At 43.1% G+C, this 21689-nt stretch overlaps 1 protein-coding gene and 1 long non-coding RNA gene across 5 annotated transcripts; one reads left to right on the top strand and one right to left on the bottom strand.

The window, feature by feature from the left end:
- Positions 1-18: 18 nt before the first annotated feature.
- LOC125329296 (core histone macro-H2A.2) lies at positions 19-20690 on the bottom strand. Of its 4 annotated transcripts, none has more exons than XM_048311042.1 (9): positions 20667-20690; positions 15463-15696; positions 8841-8947; positions 7423-7620; positions 6061-6171; positions 5599-5698; positions 4607-4696; positions 2769-2943; positions 19-738 (listed from the first exon to the last, which is right to left on the bottom strand). In XM_048311042.1, the coding sequence occupies exons 2-9, from the start codon at positions 15632-15634 to the stop codon at positions 573-575; spliced, it is 1119 nt and encodes a 372-aa protein (XP_048166999.1). In that variant the 5' UTR covers positions 15635-15696; positions 20667-20690; the 3' UTR covers positions 19-572. The 4 variants fall into 4 exon arrangements, with proteins under 4 accessions (XP_048166999.1, XP_048166996.1, XP_048166998.1 ...); XM_048311039.1 differs by lacking the exon at positions 20667-20690 and adding an exon at positions 19964-20054; XM_048311041.1 differs by lacking the exon at positions 20667-20690 and adding an exon at positions 19754-19841.
- Positions 19537-21380, top strand: LOC125329297. The gene is made up of 2 exons (XR_007205120.1): positions 19537-19876; positions 20735-21380. It is a non-coding gene; the product is annotated as an uncharacterized LOC125329297 (long non-coding RNA).
- The last annotated feature ends 309 nt before the right edge of the window (positions 21381-21689 follow it).

Raw genomic sequence — 21689 nt, 5'->3', positions numbered from 1 at the left:
TTATAATAATAACCACACTTGACACATATTTTTCTTTTTTTCTTATAAAACAAACAAAAATCACCATGAAATATTCTCAGTAATTACAGCGGTTATTGTGAGTTAAAAGCAAAACAGAAGCTCCTCATGCATTACTTCTAAAGCCCTTTTCCCCTGTCTGTGGGCTGAAGGCAGAAGTTTACCATCTACCCTCAAGGGAGGGGAAAAGGGAGCAGAACATTTATAAGAGCTTTCTTTAAAGTGGTATGTGTGTGTGTGTGTGTGTGTGTGTGAAGAAATCATCACTACAAATCTAAAATGAGGTTATTCTTTAAAAACTTCTAAACTAAAGCAACAAGGGACACTAAACTCCTGAAGACAGATGGTAACTCAATTGCTTAAGGTGATAAAAATGGCATGAAGAAATTGGACTAAACCCCTCTCACCTCTAATCACAGCTCTCCATCAAGTCACAACACATCACACTACTACCACACCCCCTCCTCGTCACATTGAAAAAATAAAACCCGCCTCTAATGCTTTTAATGCTACTCAAGTTTGTTGAAAAATAAAGTTTCATTTGGCTGCCATTGCTACTTAGTGTCTAGCTTGGCCATTTCTTGCACGTAGATACCAATGCTTTCACTGTCGAAGAGCAGAAAGTAAATGTTCTTCAAGGACGAAGAGCTGGTGCCGTCGAAATGGGTGGAAATAGCTCTGAGGGTCACCTGGGCTGCCGTCTGTTTTGGGAAGCAGTTTCTGTGTGGTCAGGGAAGAAAAGAGAGCAGGTGAGTGTTGAGCAGCGATGCTGAGAGGAACCAGCCAGAACTAGTCCAGCCACAGGCTGCTAAGATAGTGCCAGTTGCAGTTTGGCAAACCCCAAGGTTTTGATAGCAATATTCACCTGCTGCTGAATTAAGTTTCCTTGCTGGCATAGCTGCTGTTTTCATCTGCTGCTACTTCTTATGACCACATAACTTTTTTTTTAATGCTTGCCCTTAGAATTAAACTTTTCCATGCCATCCTGGGCAGGCTAAAAATTTCAAAGAATGATTATTTTTTTAGCTGAAAACTGAAAAAAAAACCAAACCCAAAACATTACCTACTTAGCTGACTTGCTCACTCTGTCATTAAAATACTTTGCTTGGGATTCCTGTGAAAATAATTGAAATTACAACTCCAAGCCAAATTAAGGTCAAGATGCATTCATTCACTCCTCTTGATGGTAATATTCTCTAACCTACAATCATATTTATATTGTAAACCATCAAAAAGATCTGGCACAACTGAGGTATCCCATCTATTGCAATGTTACATTAGTTACATAATTCCTAAGATGGCTCAGAGGAAAATGAAAATTCACAGAACTGATACAGTATAGTTCTTTATCTACTCACAAACCCAGCGTTTCCTGTGCAGACATGTAGGTAGCATAAAATGAGAGCAAAACCAGGAAGTCCTATTTGAAAAACTGCATTTTTTCAGAAAATTTTGAGGTCCTATGATAAATGAAGCGTAAACCAGCAGCACCCGGTAAGACTTACTCTCTTTTTCTGTTAGGAGGAGTAATTGTAAGAGCAACAGAGAGTGAAATGGAACAATGCAGCAGAAGAATCTGCACTAAGACTAATGGTCCAAGAATGGATTATTCTAGTTCTATGGTCTTAGAAGACATGAAGTCTAGAAACTTTTTCTATTGGCATTAAAAGCTACATTTCATTCTTGAAAGTTGCACTTTATATTAAAGATTGTTAAAACAATTTATCACATTTTGCTTTGAATGAAAACCATAAACAAAAACATCTGTATATTAAAAAATTGACTAAAAATTGCACTGTCCCTCTATTTATTCTTTTGTCCTGACCCATAAAAATATTATTTTGCTTTGCAGAGTGTGTAAAAATGGCACTTTCACCTCCCATGTATTCGGTGATATGTGGTGATTTCACTGATCAAATGCAGTTTTACTTTCATTTTATTCACTGTCAGGCCAACACAACTGGACTGTACTCTGTACTCTACTCTTTGGGCACTACTACCAAAATCAGTATATACATTTCAAATTATTTATAAGCATGTGAACTCTAACACAAAATAACAACTTCTGCAGTCAGCAGGGCTTGTGTAAGATTTCTTGTCATCAGAGACCAACAAACTGTTGATTTAAAAAGAAATCGAAAAGAAAAAGAAAAAGAAAAAGATTTCAGGTTTCTTAATCAAGCACATTCTGCTTGCTAGTTATGGAGAAAGAAATGTGTAGCTTCACACTTGGTTTAATAATTTTCCCTTTTGAAAGCAGAACTACATTTGAGAAACACTGATTTTCTTCTGAAAGAAAAGTTTTGTGTGACAAGTCTTTTAAATATCTATTCTCAGGAGGGCTTAAGTGAACACCCCACATCCATGTAGCTCAGGTGGCATCGCTGTTACCTGCCTTCAGTATTATGCTGGTATAATCTTATTAGTACAAATGCAGGTTTAATAGGACTCCCCACAGCAAAATGAAGGGACACAAAACCCAAGGTGGTGCAGAGGAATGAAAATGACTGCCTAGCAGTAGACAACACAGCAAGACCACTCAACTCTCCTGTGGATTGGCTAATTTCTCTTTATAAAGGCTCTCTGGCAGTTTCATGCAAACACTGCACTTCAGGCTGGATTCCTCTGGAGCAGCACAGTGTCAGATGGCAGCAGCAGAGGCAGAGTCACAGAGCAAGGGGCACCTCCCTGTCACAGCAGCAGCTCTGACAGCCAATTTCACCTCTGCTACCCAACACAGGGAGTCCTACCTGCCGCTGGGAAACGGGGGGAAAGCCACAGACTTCAACTTCTTGTCTTCTGCAGCTGTTAAGCAGTTCTTGACAGTCTCCTCGAGCTGCTCTTCACACTTGTCTGATCCCCACTGTGGGATGTGACAGTGGATGACAAACTTTGCTGCTAGGCCGCTAGACTGAGTAAGTGCAGCTAACACAAATGAAAATATAACATTAGTTTGGAACAGAAACCACCCTGCAATGACCTCCCAACCCAATGTACCTTGTTAATTACATTTCCTCTCCAAAGGAATACATTTGGAATTAAAATACACCACAATGGCTCGCTTGCAATCATAACCTGTCTCATCATTCCTTTTGTGATCAATCATTATCCCTTTGGAGACCAAAGAACCCAGGGCTCATTTGGTTAGCACACAGCTACTCAATAATGGTTTCTAGCTCTCTCATTCAGCACAGCCTCTGGGTTTGTTTTATGCAAAGTACGAAAACCTCACCCTGAGCACAGTATCAGTAATCCCCACAGACATTTCTGCAGTGCTGTCACAGAGTGCTTTTCACAAATATCCTGCATCATCATCATTACAGTTCCAGAGTGTTGGGGAGTAATATTTAGACTCACATCAGAGCTCGGTAATTTCAGACAAGGACGTGAAAATCAAATTTGTCCCCACCAGTTATGCTCAATCAGGAATCTCAGATTAATTTTTCAGAAAGCCTAATATTTTCCAGGACCTGCAGAGTCCACAGCATGGCATCAGTTTGCTTTTGTTGCAATTGTCACCATCAGCACCAATGGAAGTCTAGGTCTTGGTAATCTCAGGTTAAAAACTCTGAAATTAGCTGTGCAGGAAGGAATTAGCCCATGGATGAAAAAGCTGGATATATTCACTTGTTCGACATCACAGAGGAATTCTGTTGCAGGCACAGAGGAGATCTGTGCTACTTAAATTTTAACCAGCTGTCTTAATAGCATAAAAGGAGTCTATCTTCTAGTTGGGGAGTGATGTTGACAGAGAAAAGTAGTTTACTTTGACTTTATGGCATATAAATTTGATTTGATATGAAAGTGAAGCAGATTATCTTGTGTAAAAATTTCCCTATTATTTCAGGTTATAAAACTATAAAACTCAATTAGGCAATTTCCAAAACTAGACTATTTAAAGCATTTATTTTCTTGGGTATAGAGATACTAAGCCAAATAAGGCATATTGTAACTTTTCTCCATCTGTCTTCCAGACACCTTCAATTGGTTTAATCTGTCCACAAAGGAAAGCACAATCTCAGGTCCCAAGCTATTCCCTGCTACAAATGTGTTAACCCTTGAAGGGAGCTCTCCTAATAAAGTAGCTGTAGTGCCTGAGCAATTGCTCTTCCAAAAAGCGTGCCAGTTCTGCAGATCATATCACATCTTCATTTGTGCTCAGAGTAAGGTAATTATTTGGGTTATATACTGTTAATCAAATATGCATAAAGAGGAATAATTTATAAAGTATCACTAAGTTTTCTTATGCCTCATATGTTAGGCTGAGAACTGTTTCTGATTCTCACTAAGGCTGCAGTACAATCAGGGTAGGAAAGATGGCACAAGATTTCCTTAATTTTTGGACTCCCATGGACAGAAATTGCCTAAGACAAATTGATCAGTCTAAAGACGGAATGTGCACAGCACACAGGTATCCTATTGTTTCTTTTTTTCCCTCTCAGCAGGCTGCCCATATCAGCAACAGCTTTGAAGAAACATTTACATCACGTAAACAATGACACATAATATCAGTAACAGATCAGAATGTCCAGAGAAAAGAACATATAAGATAAGCCATGTCCAAAAGACTGCAGAGTATCCTTTTTACCTTCAGCAACTTCTAAAGGTCCTTGAGATTTGCGAAGCTCTTTCACTGTTTCCAAGAACTCTTTCCCTCCAGCCTTTTCCAGTGCCTTGCCTGCAAGGACACAGAGCAAAAGGCCTTGGCTTCAGAGTATCATTGTGGATAAACAAGTCCACATTATTTAAAAGAACACTGTACACACACTATTCTGTCTCCTTCTATCAGCAGCAGCTGATGTTTGTGTTCACTACTCTGCCTAGACACAGATAAAGTTTACTTTTCACGATTTTGAAGAGCCCTGTATGCTATTACTGGAAATTGCTTTAATATAAATATCTGTAAGAATGCTATTTACTCTGACTTATGGCTAAAATAGCGTGGAGTGGGATTTTCAGGACTCAGATTTTCAGCCTCCAAAATGGACTCAACATACAAACCCTACTACTTGCTGAAACAAACACAGCTGGGATGCCAGTGAAGGTCTTGATGACTAAAAAACAATGATCCAAAAGCCTACTACTAGATTCTGTGCTCCCTATGCAACTGACTGAATAGCTTTTTACCTCCCTCCTGCTTAAATTTCCATATTTGTATAATCATATTTCCTTATTTCACATGAGCAGTATAAGGCTCTGTACATGAGTATTTCTAAATTATGTAATATCCTACAATGAAAGTCATAGTTAGAAGTGCTATTAATATATAATTTTGCAATGTAATTTTCAGATGCAAATGTAAAAATAAGCCAATAAACACCTCAATAATAATTATTTACACCTTTGCTGCTCATGTGTTTCAACAAATTATCTGTGTTGTGCTTGTCATTAAGAAAAAGATAAATTAGTGATTAGCCTGTTATACCTAGTCAGATGCAGCCTGATTTTCAGAAGCTGTAACTGATATTTTATGCCCTGGGGCAGATTCAGGTGAAACAGGATGGGATCTCAGCAGGCAGCCAGTAGACCAGCTACTCTTCCAGCTCTAGATGTGTTTTTTCTGCATGAATAGAGCCTCACCTATTTCCTCCTTGAGGTCTATTTCAGCAGTTGTAGGGTGAACGATGCCTTCTACTTTCATGGAGCCAATATGGCTGATGTCACTCTGTGTCAGAGAAAGCTAAAAAATAATGAGGGGGGAGGGAAAAATAAGTAGTAATCTGAGTGCAAAACCATTTTCATACCAAAAAGCTGAAGTGAAAGAAGGCTGGATTCAGTCTTTCAGAGAACAGTTATTTTATTCTGTTCAGTATATGTGATTCTGACTTTTAGATTTTAATTAATTAATTTGCACACCACTCAGATTATTTGGTAATATGCCCACAACTTGGGAGCTTGCTCCAGAGGAAGTTATTGCTAGAAAACTAATGTTCTAACATCAAGATTTGAAGAAAAAAGCGCTGATTTTGGAAATGCTTTGGTTTAAGAGAAAAGCATCCTTCCCTTCATGCTAAGCCCCAGTCTGTTATTGCTCTCTATTACCTTTTGTCCTGGCACAAGGCTCTTGGAGGACAAGATAGTGAAACCATCCCCAGGCCCATCTTCAGTTGTTGAATTTGAAGCTCCTTCTTTTTCACTGTCCTTTTGTTTGTTCTATTTGATGGGAGGAAAAAAAAGCAGGACTTCTCAAGGGAAACAAAATAATCAACATCTAGCATTATTCAATAATGGAGAGATTTAATAATACACTACAAATCTTATCTTTTCAGATCAATATATTACTCACAGCCTTGTAATCCCCTAAGATTATGTAACAACAGAGGTCTGCACTGTTTATATAATGCTAAATCAGTGGTTCATCTGAGGCATTACATACATTTGTAGTCACATTCAGAGGCAGGGCACCCACACCCATCTGTAGATTTACTGACAATTAAGGTTGTATTTATATGGGTGGGCATGTGTTAGTTTATTTTTGTTGCTAACAGAGCAGAACCTCATATTAACTCAAACTTAGTCACTTAGTAACCCAGTCAAATGCTCCAATTTGAAGAAAAAACAACTTTGTCATCTGAAAAACAAATGTTTAAGTCTCATTTATTAAATGAGAAAGCCTTCTTATGGCTTACCTCCAGGAGCAGCAAACCTACCAGTCCCAGAGGGCTGCAGGAGCATCTCCTCACATCTCTCAATATTTGCTTTAAGGTATGTCAAGATGCTACCACCTCCTAACGAGTCCAAACTCTGCATGTGCACAATTCAAAGTAAGGTGGTAGCTGAGACAAATACACAGAGACATCCCATTAAGCAACTCTGTTTTCTTTTTAAAGGCTGTTTCTGCATATTCTCAGCTACGGAACTGTATCAAAACTTCGAGGCCTCCAGAAAAATGTGCTTAATCTAAGTTTTAAAAGTTTAAGTCAAATAATATCATTTAACCCTACCCAATCAAAAACTCAGCAGTGTTTCAAGGTGCATGCTCTGAAATGACAAACCAAGAGCACTGATCTGGGTTACTGCTTTACCAAATTAATCCATTTTTGGATAGTGATAGAGGATGGGCAACCCTAAGGGAAAGTGCAGTGGTCAAGTTCTGATTGATTAATTCTTCTTTTAAAAATCACTAACAACAGCACAGCTAAGAACACATGAAACAAAGAGCTTGTCGCAATGACATTGACGTTCCATGTCAGGACAAGTTCTCTGGACAGTGAAAAATCTTTAACAGCAACCCAGTAACTGGTACAAGGCTGAAGGCATGACATCTCTCTAGTAGAAAATGTTTTAGAACACAGCTTCCTTTATTTTAAAAGCAAGGGTTCACTGCCACAGAGTTAGTGTGGAGGTAAGAGATTCTACACAATTATCAAGAAAATATTGCAGAGGGTGACACGGAATCTGTACCTTTTTGGACGTCCGGGCCTTGGTAGACTTTGCCTTCTTCCCACTCTTTTTGTTTACCATGGATTTCCTCCCCTTCTTCTCAGGAGCAGGGGAAAGGATGGTCTCAGATTTGCCTTTGGCACCCCGCTTCTTGGCTAGAAGCTCAGGCTGAATCCTGGGCAGGACACCTCCACTTGCAATAGTCACACCTTTGAGCAACTGCAAGGAGAAGCAGCGTATGGAAGCATATTACAGATCCTCTTAGTCTGCATCACCAAAAAACTATGAGAGAAACAATCCACAGTAACAAGGAACTTGGCAGGTGACAGCAAAGTCAGCCAGCATATCCTGGAGAATTCTGTTGCTGTACAATCCCTCTTCCAGTGCCAGTCTTAGTGCAAACCTGTCCTTGGTGATTCACAAGCAGTAAATAAGGGTAAAAAAGAAGACTCTCTGTGGGCTACTTAAAAAAAGGACTGCACCACAGCCCTGCTCAGAGGAGGACTGGATGCAGATCCCTTTGGCAGGGAAACAGATGCAGTCAAAGCAAGGAAAAACTCCAAGGATTTGGTTTGCAGAGGGAAACAACAGGAATGGGCTGTGATACCATGTAGAGGACAAAGTGTGGCTAATTCCTAAGAGACAACACTGGATCTAGATCCCAGTTCATAGGTCACTGACCAGAACCACAGAGCTGGGAAAAGGCTGGTAGTGTTAGCATACTTTTCCTTCTCTTCTGGCCTGTTTTGAATTTTAACTCCACTTGACTGGAAACAGAGCCACATGACTTCACGGGCACCATATTTTCATTATTTAAAGCAGTCATATTAAGTGCAGGAGTATTCAAAGTGTGAATGACATCATCCATCTTCATACAGAGGAGAGACTCTGATGCTGACTGAACCTTTTCCGCACCCCTGAATAGTACAATCTGCAGCCCATGCTGTGATCTCTGTCCTCACTCAACAAGTCTAGCAGAAGTGATCCCACAAGTGATCCCAAGAGTCAGAGCACTGAAAACCACAGTTTGGGCAAACAGACAGGAAGACAGCAATAGCAGAGAGCGAGCCAGATCCCTACCCAACATGGACCTCACAGCCAGTGTAATAGAAAACACACATATCTACAGCTGTTGGGAAAAGGTCTTGCACATTTTCTTTAAGTATTGAATGTCCCTGAGGAAAAAGTGAAGCATCAAGTCTACTTGCTTCAACAGGACTCATAGGCTAAGAAGAACCCAAATTTATGTCCGTAAGATTTAAGATGAAGTATCTCAGAACCTTTCTTTTTGTTTGCTTTTATTTAAGATGGCACTAACCTTCTGGTCCAGTAACTACAATCTCGTTCATGTCTCAGACTAAGCTGTTTCTAACCTTCCCTGGTAGCAGCTTCACTCAAGCCATAACACATAACTCCTACATGAAAATGTAAACAGGCACCTGATTCAGTTCCTCATCATTTGCAACTGCCAGGAGGATGTGTCTGGGGGCAATCCTTCCTTTCTTGTTGTCCCGTGCCGCGTTTCCTGCCAACTCCAGGATTTCGGCTGTAACACATCAAGATAAAAATGAGTAACAAAACTGCAGCTTAGATACATGCTGCATACACATTTTTACACTGCTTCTTAATATCCATTTACCTTTTCAGGGACATTTCCAGATTTAAAGGGTTCTTGCTACAGAAAGGCAGAAACCAAACCCCACTCAATGTATTTGTAAATTTAGATAAATCAATTTGTCCTTCCTAATTCCCTAAAGGATATCTAGGAGAAAATATGCTAAGCTTGGTTCACATAATTTCTTTTAAGAGCCGCAAGTCAGAAATCTCTTTCAAAAAGGCAAAAAAACCACCTAAAAAAAGGTACATCAGCAGTCCAAAATTTATCAGCAGCCTGTGACAACAGAACAGTCAAGCATGCAGTGAAACACCCAACCTGAAACAGACAGCTCTGATAAACAGCAAAGATTCTCAGGACAAGGGAAGATGAAGACTGAGGTGCATTTGAAGAAATACTTGGACAGCCAACACACCTGCCAGGCACTGCTGGAATTCTGCATTAAAGGGCACTGAAAATCTGTGAGAAGCTTCATTTCAGAACAAGATATGACAGGTTTGACTCAGATGCAAGCAGAGACAATGTGAGAGCTTCAATGCATGAAATATTGATAGAAGGGTCCTTCTTCATCTCTGGGAACAGGAGGTCACTTCAAAGGTAATTTCTCTAAATTACCAGTAACATTTATACTGTAACCAAAGTCACTGAGGTTTTCCTAATAATTACAGAAATACAGACACATCTTCCCAAGTTTATTTGGACTGTAGCAATCAGTATAATTCATTAGCTTACGTAGTTTGGCCACTACTCAGAAGTTATTTCTCATATAAGAACTCTACTGAAACACTGAGAAGGAAGGAGAAGGGATTTTTTTTTCTCCAAATAATCATAAAAATCATATTCATACTTTATTTCAGTATACAGTGTCCCTGTCATCTGGTTTTTGGGTTTGTGTTTGCACAATATGGAATATGAAAATTACAGCCAATCAGTATTATCCTATTGAAAACTTATTGATGTCTTAATGACATCCTACTCCTTTACATCAACTACACAAAGAACAATAACTATGATAAAAAGAACAACTTTCATGAAAAATCTAGTGGAAACGTACATAATGTTCGGCTAAAACCCAAATGATTTCAACATGAGGCTTAGCTCTGGCTCATGGGAAAAATACAAGCTTTCAATTCCACTCAGAACAACAAAATTATAAACTTGTCTTCCAGTATTCACTACTACACAGCATACATATTTAACTGAATGTTGGAAATACAAATGCCTTTTTTTAAAATTTACATGCATATTCACAGTGAATTGTAAAAGTTAGGGCAGGAACCTCTCAGCGCTAGCATTTCCTAGTCTGTCCTGGATTTTAAAGGAGGAAACTGAAAAGAGATCCCGCATGATCCAGCTATTTTCACCCCCATGGGCCTGGAAGTGTCAGACCCTCTCCCAGACCTCTGCCAGTGGAGCTAACGCAGCAGCAGACAGAAGGAAGAGATTCCATCCATTGTGCAGACCAGCAGAGAGCAAGAAAAGGGACCCAGGCTCCTCCAGTGGGTTTTGCAGATGTGTGCTGACAGCAGAGGAAAATTGCATCAGGGGGAAAAAAAATCCAGAAAACAACACATACTTACCTGTGTGGGAACTGAAGTTCTTTCAGGTGTGCCAACAACAGGCACATCCTGCTACCTGTGTGCTCACCCCACTGCCCCAGGTTTGGGTCCTTTGGCCAGCAGCATCCTGATGGTGCACTCTTAGTCCTCTGCCTAATGTTAAGAGCAAAAAAGGCAGAACACTCAAATGCCAGCCATCCATCCCAGGACACCGGGAAGAAGGGAATCCAAGGCAGAGGTGACGTATGGCAGATTGTGGAATATGTATATAATTTACCAAAGGATGCCAAACATTTGCATAGGTAAATAATTGCCTTGCCTCCTTTTAATGAAGGTTTCTATGCATATTTTTTCTAAGGGTGGAGGCAGGGACTCATAATATTAAGAATATAAAATGGCATTTACAAAATACAATATCAAAACTGGAAGCTTCAGTTATCACATCCTCTGCTACAATAACAGATCCCTAAAGAAACTGCCTTACATTTCATGTAGAAACATCTTAACATCTGAGGTTACCTAAATTCTAAGAAGACTAGTCTGAGTATATAGGTCCTGTAATAAAGTCCTGTGCCATAACAAGCTCTCTTGGAACTGGGCATCTTGATATTCTCAGCCATAAGTTGGGTTTACTTTCCGCGCTCTCAGCACCAGGCATTAAGAATTACATTGACATCTCAAATAATATTGCTTCCTGCAAAAGTCAAAATCCACAAAGATGCCTCCACATCAGAAGTTTAAATTCAGACATCTTCAGAAAAACATAACTCTCTTCCAGCAGACACAAGCAGCAGCCGTGCTATGACCTGAATGGGATTACATCTTGTCATCCTGTGACATACAGGGAAAAAGAGGTTTCTTTAGCTGATGGATCAGCAGATTTGAAATGTCTGGGAACTAAAGCATCCTAGCCAAGCCAAAGGTATTTGTTCAGCTGAGCTTTTGTGAAAATGGACTGCTAAGAAAGGTCTATGAGAATTACTGATAGCAAATTGAAAAGATTTTATACGGGTTATCTTGTTTTCCACCTCCCCTTTAGGATAAGTTGTGTCAGCTCCTTTTACACTACCACACAGAAATCTAACAGTAATACTTTTACTCTACAAAAATGTATTGGATGATGGAGTCCTTGGTCCTCCATTTGCAGGTGAAAGCTATCTGCTGGATTTGTCTCTGCATGGCAGATGAGCACAACAGGCAGAAGAGTATTCCAGGTGATCCCTGTGAAGGAGGAAGCCTTTGCTGGTGTTGTATTCTACCCTAATTTAGAGAGGATGGCTTTCCATCGAGACCTTCCATGAGTTCCTCTGACCAGCACACCACTCACATGACTTGTGTTGATGACTTCCTCATCGACAGGCATCTGTATTCTCCGCCTACTTTTTGGGAAGATGCCCTGTAGGACATATGCAGTTGATGTTTGATTTAGGTAGTTGTGACTGCAGTCAGCCCTATGCATGCTCAGAGCATGAGTCTGTTGCAAAATCCATCAATCCCATGGGACTCATGCCAATTTTTCACAGAATTTGAACTCTGAAGCCAGTGGAACTCAACCTTGTTTCAGCAAACACAACCTTCTGGATAGAAATTAAGCTGCAGTTTAACAATATGATTTTCAAGCCTAAAATGTAAAACAGCATAGAGAGATTAAAAAGAAAGGTTTAGAACAGTGATGAGATCTTCACATTAGTTGATCAGTTGAGGTAAAAGTACCTCTTCCTCAGATACACTATGGTGATTGCTGGCATTTTAATGATGGGGTTGATAAGGCAAAGTGCAGATTTGGGTTTGATAATGGCTGTGAGGTGCTGCCACAATCGATCTTGCTTACAAAGGAAAAAAACAGGGATCTAGTATCTTGTGACACAGAACACATACCAAAGCCAAACAGCAGTCTGAACTACATAAACTGGGAGTAAGGATGTGTATATATATATATATATATATGTATATACTCCAGATGTATAGGCACCATCTGGATGATGCCAGTCAAGAGGCTCAGTGCTCTGGGGCAACACAAATATAGGCCAACAACAGACCATGCAGGGCTGGTCACTCACAGAGATGTGCTGGTCCATGCCAGGCCCTGGAGGAATGCAGGCAGTCAGGTGGTTCTGGTCCTGTTTGACCCTTCCAGCCTCATTCACCTTGCCCCCATCCCAGCCATGACTTGCTTTCCCAGCTCCACAGCTCAATCTCCTTTCCCTGGCAATCCACACCGAGACTACTACCTCAGCTGCCTTTCCTGGACAGTCACCATTTCTCCTGTCTACTCAGGCTCAGTATTCCTGCCCAGGTCCTTCATTACCAGCATCCCCTCCATCCAATCCTTGGCCTATTTCCTATTTTTTCAACTTACTCTCCAGCTTCCTGGCAGAATATTTGGACACTCCTTGCCATTTATTTGCCTACTGGCCATCAATTCAGTTCTCCCCACTAGCCAGATCTGTCCCTGGCTCTAACATCAATATTCTCCCATAACCACTGTCTCCCCCCAATATTATGATCTGGGAGCTGAGAGAGGCTGGAACATATTCAGTGAGGACCACGTCTTCAGACATTTTATCTGTTAAAATCAAAGAAGTCTCCGCTAAGCATGAGCAACCTGTGTTTTATCAAAGTTAGAGCCTGGCCAAAGAGAGCAGATTTCCCTGAGGTGAGAGAGACCACCCTTCCCCTTTCGTAAAGCATCAAATCTCTGCTAAAACACAGAGAAGCACTCAGGGCTTTAGAGGAGAAGTTCTCATGAACGTTTTGACATAACACAAAAAATACATTCGACCTGCTTCTGTGAAACAGCTAAAAAGTCATAGTCTCTTACTGCCACCCTCCCAGATTTAGCCTGAAGCAGTTCCCCTGCATGCAGCCTTTCATCCCGAGGAACCACCATTTCACAGCTGCAAGTCCAGGAGAAAAAAAATGGCATTTGTAATACAAAGATCAGATAATGTTAAGAAAACTTACCAGTTTGACATATAATGCCCCCTTTGACAACATCCTTGGAAAAACCTATTTTGTTTCTGCAGGCTTCCCAAAACCATTTATTCACACGTAATATTAGGAATAACTAGATCAGCAGGGTTAGATGTTGCAACACTGTTTTTTTGACTGAACTCTCCACCTTTGTAATATTTCCAAACAAAACCCTGGACAAAGCACAAGAGCTTTGGTTTGGAAAGAACACAATCCACCAGCAATAGATGTTTGCTCAGAAACATTACTCCATTCTATCACAATACATACAGGAGTTCTCTGCTGAACCAAGCAGCTGAAAATAGCATTCCCTTAAAATTTATGTGGACTCCCAGCCTACACCTCTAGCAATCTTCTTGCCTGGTTGACTACACATTCTTTTTTTTTCTAAAGCAAAGTGTAGGCCCACACATAATCCACTCATTTCAGATTAATGATTTAAATTAAACTGCACTTACTACTCAGGAGCAGAGCCAAGACATACATTGTTCTAGTTCAGGTAATAGGCAAACAGTGCTGACCACAATTCAGTCTGAACCACAGAAATGTTGCACATACCAGATGTGCTGCTGACAATTTATTACTGCACCTTGTAATAATTGCCACAGCTCAGAACAAGCATCTCCAAATGTTTATCCTAGAAATATCTCCCTGTGGAGTAGGAAAAGTAAAAAAGTATTTCTCTCCAGACAGAAGGTCAGCAGAGTCACAATGCAGCGCATTATGTTATAAAAGTTACTGTGATTTCTCCAACACAAGCAATACTTTGTCACTCCAGCTCCAGAAGTAGCCTCAGGGAAGAAAAAAATTGATTCTCATCCTGGAATATACCGCCACAAACGTGGAAATTTCTGCAATGTGCTATTAGGTTTCATCATAAATTCAATTTTAGTAGTGAGATTGTGAAATTAGTGAAATTTAGTAGTGAGATTTCAGATTTTCTCCATACCTTTGAAAGAAAATAATGCTTTTTTTTGGCTGGTAGTGAGAACAAGCTTCATGTGTGAAAAAGAGAGTGGAGTTTACATAAAACCTGTTGCATGGACAACCAGGCTCCATGCAAGCTTCTTCATGCCACTTTGGCAATAAACTACACTCCTGAAACACAACTCGCTCAACTAATTCCATCCAGGCTGTGACTCCTCACAGATTCTCTAATGCACCTCAGTCTTGATCTGTAACCCCTGAGTAACCTGAACCAGAATCCTCTCTGCACCGTGAGTTCTAACAATTTGCTAAAGTCCTATTTTCCATAATTAAACGAGAATCTCAGCAGATATGATCATAGGACACTCTGAAATGTTTCTATACAGAGCCACAGTATATTGTATCACCATGGGATCAAAGTTCAGTTTCAGAAAGGCAGGAAAAAGAAAACGTGGGGCATGGGGGAAGATTTAAACCCTGGAACACCTTCTTCATGCACTTAAGCAAAGCAAAAGGGTTTTTAAAATACAAAAAAACCCACCTTTACATTTCATAACACTTTGACACTGTCCTTCAAGGAGAAATGCAGCCAGCAAGACAGTTTGCTCACTTAAAAAGCACAATAGATGTACCAGGTGGGTTTGCTTTTTTTCCTCCTGTTATTCACATTTATGTGTATCAAAAAGCCTAATTAATACCAGTTTTCTCTGGGACAGAAACTACCAGATGTAACTCTTCACTCTGCAAAGCAATAAAAAATAACCCTTCCAGCTAGTGACCAATCATGGTGCTTCTAAAGGAGAGAATTTCTGCCCTCAGCCTCTCCAGGAAACAAATAACCTCCTTAGCATTTTCAGCAAATTTCAACAAATCCTGCACTTGCAGAGCCTGAGTTTCAGGAGTCCTCCACATACTCGTATCCCATCCCATGGCTAACCCTGGCTTCTGTGTGTGATGAGCACTTCCAGGAGCAGGTTCTAGGTTTACCTGCGAGGTACTCTATGACAGCTGCCATGTACACTGGTGCTCCAACCCCGATCCGGTACTTGTAGGTCCCTTTCTTCAGGTAGCGCATCATCCTCCCCACAGGGAAAATCACCCCAGCCCTGCTCGAGCGGGACAGTTTGGACATTTTCTTCTTCCCGCTCCGCCCCGACATCTTGCAGCCTTGTGCTTCTTAATTTGCTGGTGGTTCCCAATGCCTTGCTCCAAATCCAAGGTCTGCAAGAGAAAACCAACAGGATTGATGAGAAACATCATGCATTGCTGTTGTTCCAGAAACAAAAATCCAAACCCATCCTCAATGCCTGTTAAAGTGCAGGCATTACTCATTAAAAGTTGGATAATTGGAATATTTGCTATAACTTCACTTTTGAACAGCATTGTCAGTGTAGCAATATCAGGAGCAAAGAAAACAAACCTTGTCTTCTCTGTATTTTTCCGGCAACAACAAGATTACAGATAAACAGAAAACAAACTGTTTTTGAATGTGCCACTCCACTCCAAAGCTGGCATGTGGTCACAGTTACACCCCTAGCTCTCACTCTCAGACAAATAATGTTTGGAAAAGTTTTAACTCTGTTTACAAAAATTGGTTTTAACTTTATTTTGATAGCTGCCCTGGAGGCCTGGTTACTCCTCTGAAGCAAACAAAGGGCAGGTCTGCCACGGACGGTATTTCTGTCAAGGAAGACACAGCTACTTCCCTCCCAGCATTCACTCACTTCAGTGAAACATGGAAACACAAGGAAGGAGACACTTTGAAAAACATTACAATGACTTTAGGTGATACTGCTAAATTTTATCATAATCTTTTCATTTATGATATCAAGGATATAAAATCAGCAGGGATCTATAAAACCTTGGCATGTCCTCATGTATCAGCCAGACAATTTTTTCTTTCCGTGTGCAATGTATTATGTGGGCATGATAAGAAAAATTGGGAAAGATTAAGCCAGTAAACCTATCAGACACAGACACGTCAAAATTGGTGTTGCTCATCATCCCACTCCGGGTTCCCTGCCAACTGCCAGCCTGGAATCACGAGTGGTGGTAACAGAGCTCAAAGGGAAGGTGAAAAGAAGTGGGGAGGCATGATACTGGTCTTCAGAGATGCAAGAGGATACTGTGAAGGTGGAGAGAGGAAGCGTTCCTTGTATCAGTGACTCTTACAGAAGCTGTATAGCAGAGGAGAGAGCGGAGCACTGGACTCGGTCAGACAGGGAGGCAGCAGAACCTTCCCAGCAGGACAACTTTAGAACAATTCGAGAATATATGTCAGAAATCACTTGAGCAGCACTGGATCTGCCTTGGGACAGGAGGCTGGACAAAGCGATCTTCCAAGGCCCCTTCCTCAATGAAACTTGCAATTTGTGACAAACCCTTTATAAACTTTCAATTTCACAGTAATAACAACCCTTAAAACGCCTCCTTTTCAGTTTGTGATAACTGACATCCAAATAATAAACCTAGGCTGGCAATTAGGTTTCTAGCCATCAGAGGAGCCAATTTCTGGAACAGCCTTCTCTTTAGAGCAATAACTCATTTTAAAGTGGAACTTAATAAATGTATGCAGTAGGGTACAAACAGGTTCCTGCAATACTGGCAGGATAGGTCCATCACCCAAGAGTTCAGTCCAGCACTGAAATCCCACTAGAGAGCCATGCTGAAAAAGTACATTACATGTATCAAAATCATATTAAGCTAACCTCTCATGTATTTGTTCCTATAGCATCAAATCCAAATTGAGTGAAAATCAGTGGAAAAAGGCAATGTCAAGGGATTACATCCACAGAAAATACCATTGTTGCACTTGATCTCCATGACAGAAAATCAAAACATATTTGTATACAACTAATCACACTGCTCTGGGCCATGCTGTTGCATAATATAAATTTATGTTTAATTACTCACTTCTGGCTCATCCTTCTGCTGCATCACTGAACTTTCCACCCCTGCCTACTCCTTCATTTTTCCCTTCTCTCTCACAGAAAACCTCTGCCATTATTTACTCCCCTGCTACCAAACCAACTTTTGGAAACCCAAAATATTTTCCAAATGCACTGCAGGCTATGTTTGCAAAATTCTGTGACACCCTAAATACAAGATGTTTCAAAACTCTGCTAACATTGTCTCTGCTTTGCAACTTACATGGACCAGGGTGTACTGAGAAGCAACAAATACAACAGCGTGCTTTTGTCTTGTTTTGACTCCTATAGGAGGCAATTTTTGGTAGGAAGCCAAGCTATGGCACAGTCACATCAGGACCTGGACAAAGAAACATGCTGAGAAAACTCCTGTGGACCTGGACAAAGAAATCCTGGAGAGAGGAATCTGGCTTCCTTGCAGGAAGGGGCACATGAGCTCAGGTCTGCCACACTCACCTGAACCGCAACCAACAGGTAAAGAACTACACGTTGAGCACTGCTGTCCTAATTGTTCTCTTTTGACTACACAGCCAAGCCTCAAGGGCTTATCAGTTGAAAAGTCTACCCACACTCGTTCCCTCCCTGCCAGCTGATTCATCATCTCTACGTTTCTCCTCATGAAGGGCAGCCTCCATTTAAAAATAAACCTGTGCTGTTCGTGCAAAGTCCATCCTTGCTGAGCTATGAGGGCTGTGTCTATATCAGGCTGCCATGACATCAAGTTTGGGCAATTTAAAGCAATTATTTTCCCTATCCCTTAATCGGTCACAGCACACTCCCACTCTGCCAAGACTCCAACATCATTGTGTTGCTATGGGGGATTGAATAGCTACCACATTTCACGGAGCTCTCTACAATATGACTGCAAGCAGGACTTTCCTCTGTTGAGTTTTGCCTTCTTCAGAGCCCGAGACAACCAGTGACATTTTCCTTCTGCCTCCTGGAAAAATACCTAAGAGTCCACCTTCCACTGGACCAGCTCCAAGCCCCATCCAACGCAGTGTGGAACACATCCAGGGATGGGGCAGCCACAGCTTCTCTGGGCAGCCTGAGCCAGGGCCTCACCACCTTCACAGGGAAGAATTTAGGGAAGAGTTCCTTCATAACATCTGATATAAACCTCTCATTTTTTAGATTTAAACTATTCTCCCGCATCCTGTCACTATATGCCCATGTAAAAAGTCCCTCTCCCTCTTTTTCACATGCCCAATTGAAGTACTGAAAGGCTGCAATAAGGTCTCCCCAGAGCCTTTTCATGCCCAGGCTGAATATCCCCAGCTCTCCCATCCTGTCTCCTGAGCAGACGGGCTCCAGCCCTCGGAGCATCTTGACTTCCAAACATTGAGAGAACTCGAACTCAGCAGCCAAAGACTGAAATAAAGGACATGCAGGACTATCAGTACACCTGCACTTCCCTCATCTCCAGCTGAAGATGTTAGGAGTTGACAGACATTATACCTTGGAGCAGCTTAGGCTGCACATTCATTTACAAACAAAATATTTGTGAAAAATTGAGTAAAAGACCTAAAGCAGGTGCTGAAGGAATTGCTAAGGCATCAAAGCACAAACATAGCGCTATTCAGGGGGCAGGTAGGGTGTCTCCCGGACTCCAGAAGCACACACACACAGAGCCCATTCCCAGGGAAAGAAGCTTCCCGAGCACCCCGAAGCCCCGGGGGTCCCTGCAGAGGCAGCTCCCACTCACAAACAACAGCGGACGACCCCCACGGCGCCGCGCGGCTGCGAGGAAAGGCCTCGGTATGCACCCACACCCAGTCTTTGGAGCCCGCTGAGAGCCGCCGAGCTCGGGGGGACACCGCGGCCATCCCCGGAGCCCGCCCAGAGCCCCCTCAGGGCCCGCCCGCCGAGCGCCACTGCCCCGCCCCCCGCACGCCTCGCCGTTGCCCGGACACCGCCGCCCCGCCCACGCCCCCGCTGATTGGCCGCTGTGGCAGCCCGGGCTGGGGAGGGAGCACGGTGATTGGCTGTGAGCCGCTTGATCGACGGGAGAGGGGCAGGGGGAGCAGCCGGGCCGCGCAGGCGCTCCGAGGTGCAGCGGAGTGTGTGTGTGTGGGGGTGTGGCCGCCGGCTTTCCCGCGCAAAAGCTCCCCCCTCACACACACCCCCCCCTCCCCCCGCCCTCAGCGAGTGCCGCCGCCGCGGAGGCTTCGCCCCCTGCCCGCCAAGGGGCGGCTGTGGCGGCAGCCGCACGGACCCGGAACGGGAAGCGCTGCGGGGGCCGAGAGGAGGCAGCAAGCAAGAGCCGTCCCCCCCCACCTTACCCGGGGCCGGCCTCGCGCGCGCCGCCGCTACAGCCTCGCGCCCCCCCTCCCTTTATGGCCGCCCCTCACCCGCCCCTCTCACGCCCTTTCCCCTCACGGCCTCGGCCATGGCTGGGCCTTCCCGGAGAACGGCAGCGGCGGCGGGAAGAGGAGGAGGAGGAGGAAGAGGAGGAGGAGGAGGAGGAGGAGGAGGTGGGTCGTGCAGCCAAGGAGAGAGGGAAGGAGAGGAGCAGGGCCTCGCCGCGGCCCGTGGAGCCCCCGCGCCGCCGCTCCCCTCACCTGCCGGCGCCCGTCGCCGCTGTCGCCGCCTCCTCCGTCTTGTCTTCCCTTCCTCTTTTTCCTCCCCCTCTTTTCCTCCTCTCTTTGCCTCCCTTACCCTTTCCTCCCCACTTTCCCTTTTCGGCTCCCCCCGCCCTCGCTCCGCCTCAGCCGATCTCCCCGTATTGTATGTTTCAATGGCGATGGCGGCTGCTGGTGAGGGGGGCGGCAGGGGTTTCCTCCCGCTCCGCACATACCGCCTCTAGGAGGAGTCACTGCAGCCCGGACCCGCTACAACCCCCCTCTCTTGGCTGCCGCCCTCCTCGCCCGGGCCCCAGGGCTGCAGTGGGGGCAGGAACCCCCTCCCCACCCAGCAGAGAAAGGGCCCCCCTGACCCTAGCCCCCGTGGGCTTGTGGTAGCCGGGAGCATAAAGGCAGAAAGCCTCCCATCCTTTCCCAGGGTGGAGGAGTTCAGAGATGGAGAGGTGTCAAGGCAATCCCAGATTGGGCTAAAGCTCAAGGAGTGCCTGGTTTTTGTTACAGAGAGCCACCCATCCCTCTATCCCTTTGGCAGGGTGATCTGTGTGCCTCGCTATGGTGCCTCTAACCCAAATATTCCAGCATCCCCAAGCCGGCTTGGAATGGCTGGAACAAAGACTGCCGGCAGCTCTTTGTGTTGTCTCGCGTTGGAGCGTTCTGGGTGCTCGCAGGCTTTCCAACTCACCCATGAGGGCTGCAAACTTCACTTCCCTTCTGAATGGAAGCTGAAGGTTTTTCTTTTCTTCCCCACAGTCGCACAGATTCAAGAGCTGGAGCTCCAAGAGACACAATAAGCGATTGTGTTATGAATCTTGGCAGCGCCAAATCCGTGAGCAGAGGCTGGTGCAAATAGGAGAGTACAGGGCTATACCTCTTTAACTCAATTCAGGTATATTTTTACATGAAAGTTGGTTTGTATCATTATTCCTGTACAGATATTTTACATCGTTGCACTGATTTAGCTGTAAAGACATTTGGGGGCTACTGTAATGCACTAGGAAATACATTATTAACACAGACCACTCCTCACTTGCACTGTTACTTTAGGAGGGTGGCTGGGAACAACAGAGAGAAAGAACCATTCATGCTTTCAGCATTCTCTTTGCCACTGTAAAAAATGATAAAAGATTCACTGGAGTTTGGGTTTTGGTTCTGCCAAAGTATGCAATTTTGTGTCTACATAGGACTGGATTTGGTGGGGAAAAAAGCAATAGAATATTTCCCCAGGTTATGTTAATTGTGGATCGCACCATCTCATGAAGAAAGAGGGCATGAGTTCAGGACCTGTGTTTTCCTGGACTGCAGTGTGACCTTGGGTAAAGCAGTTCACTTTACACAGCTGTATTTTGGCTGTCGTTAAAATGGAAATAAAGATATCGTTTTTTTTTTCAAACACTCAGTAAGAGCCTCAATGCATTTCTGTAGATTAATTCTTTGGAGTCTGTTCTCTTCGCCACTTCTTTTTGAAAACGAGGTCAAGATGCTTTGAGACCATAGGAGAAAAACTCATGTATACGAGTTTGACTTACTTTACACGTAAGAGGAAGCCTTACCTAGATCTTGCCCACTGAGAGTTGGAATTTAGCAAAGGAAGAAGATATCTGTAGGCTTGTCAGTGTATTGAACCATATTAGGAGGGTAGGAGGAAGCTCAAGAAGATTTTCAACTACTAAGCATAAAAATGAATGACAATGTAAAACCCATGTGA

This window comes from Corvus hawaiiensis, chromosome 8 (genome assembly GCF_020740725.1).
Source record: "Corvus hawaiiensis isolate bCorHaw1 chromosome 8, bCorHaw1.pri.cur, whole genome shotgun sequence".
Classification (NCBI taxonomy): domain Eukaryota; kingdom Metazoa; phylum Chordata; class Aves; order Passeriformes; family Corvidae; genus Corvus; species Corvus hawaiiensis.
This window is presented reverse-complemented; position numbering and strand designations above follow the sequence as displayed.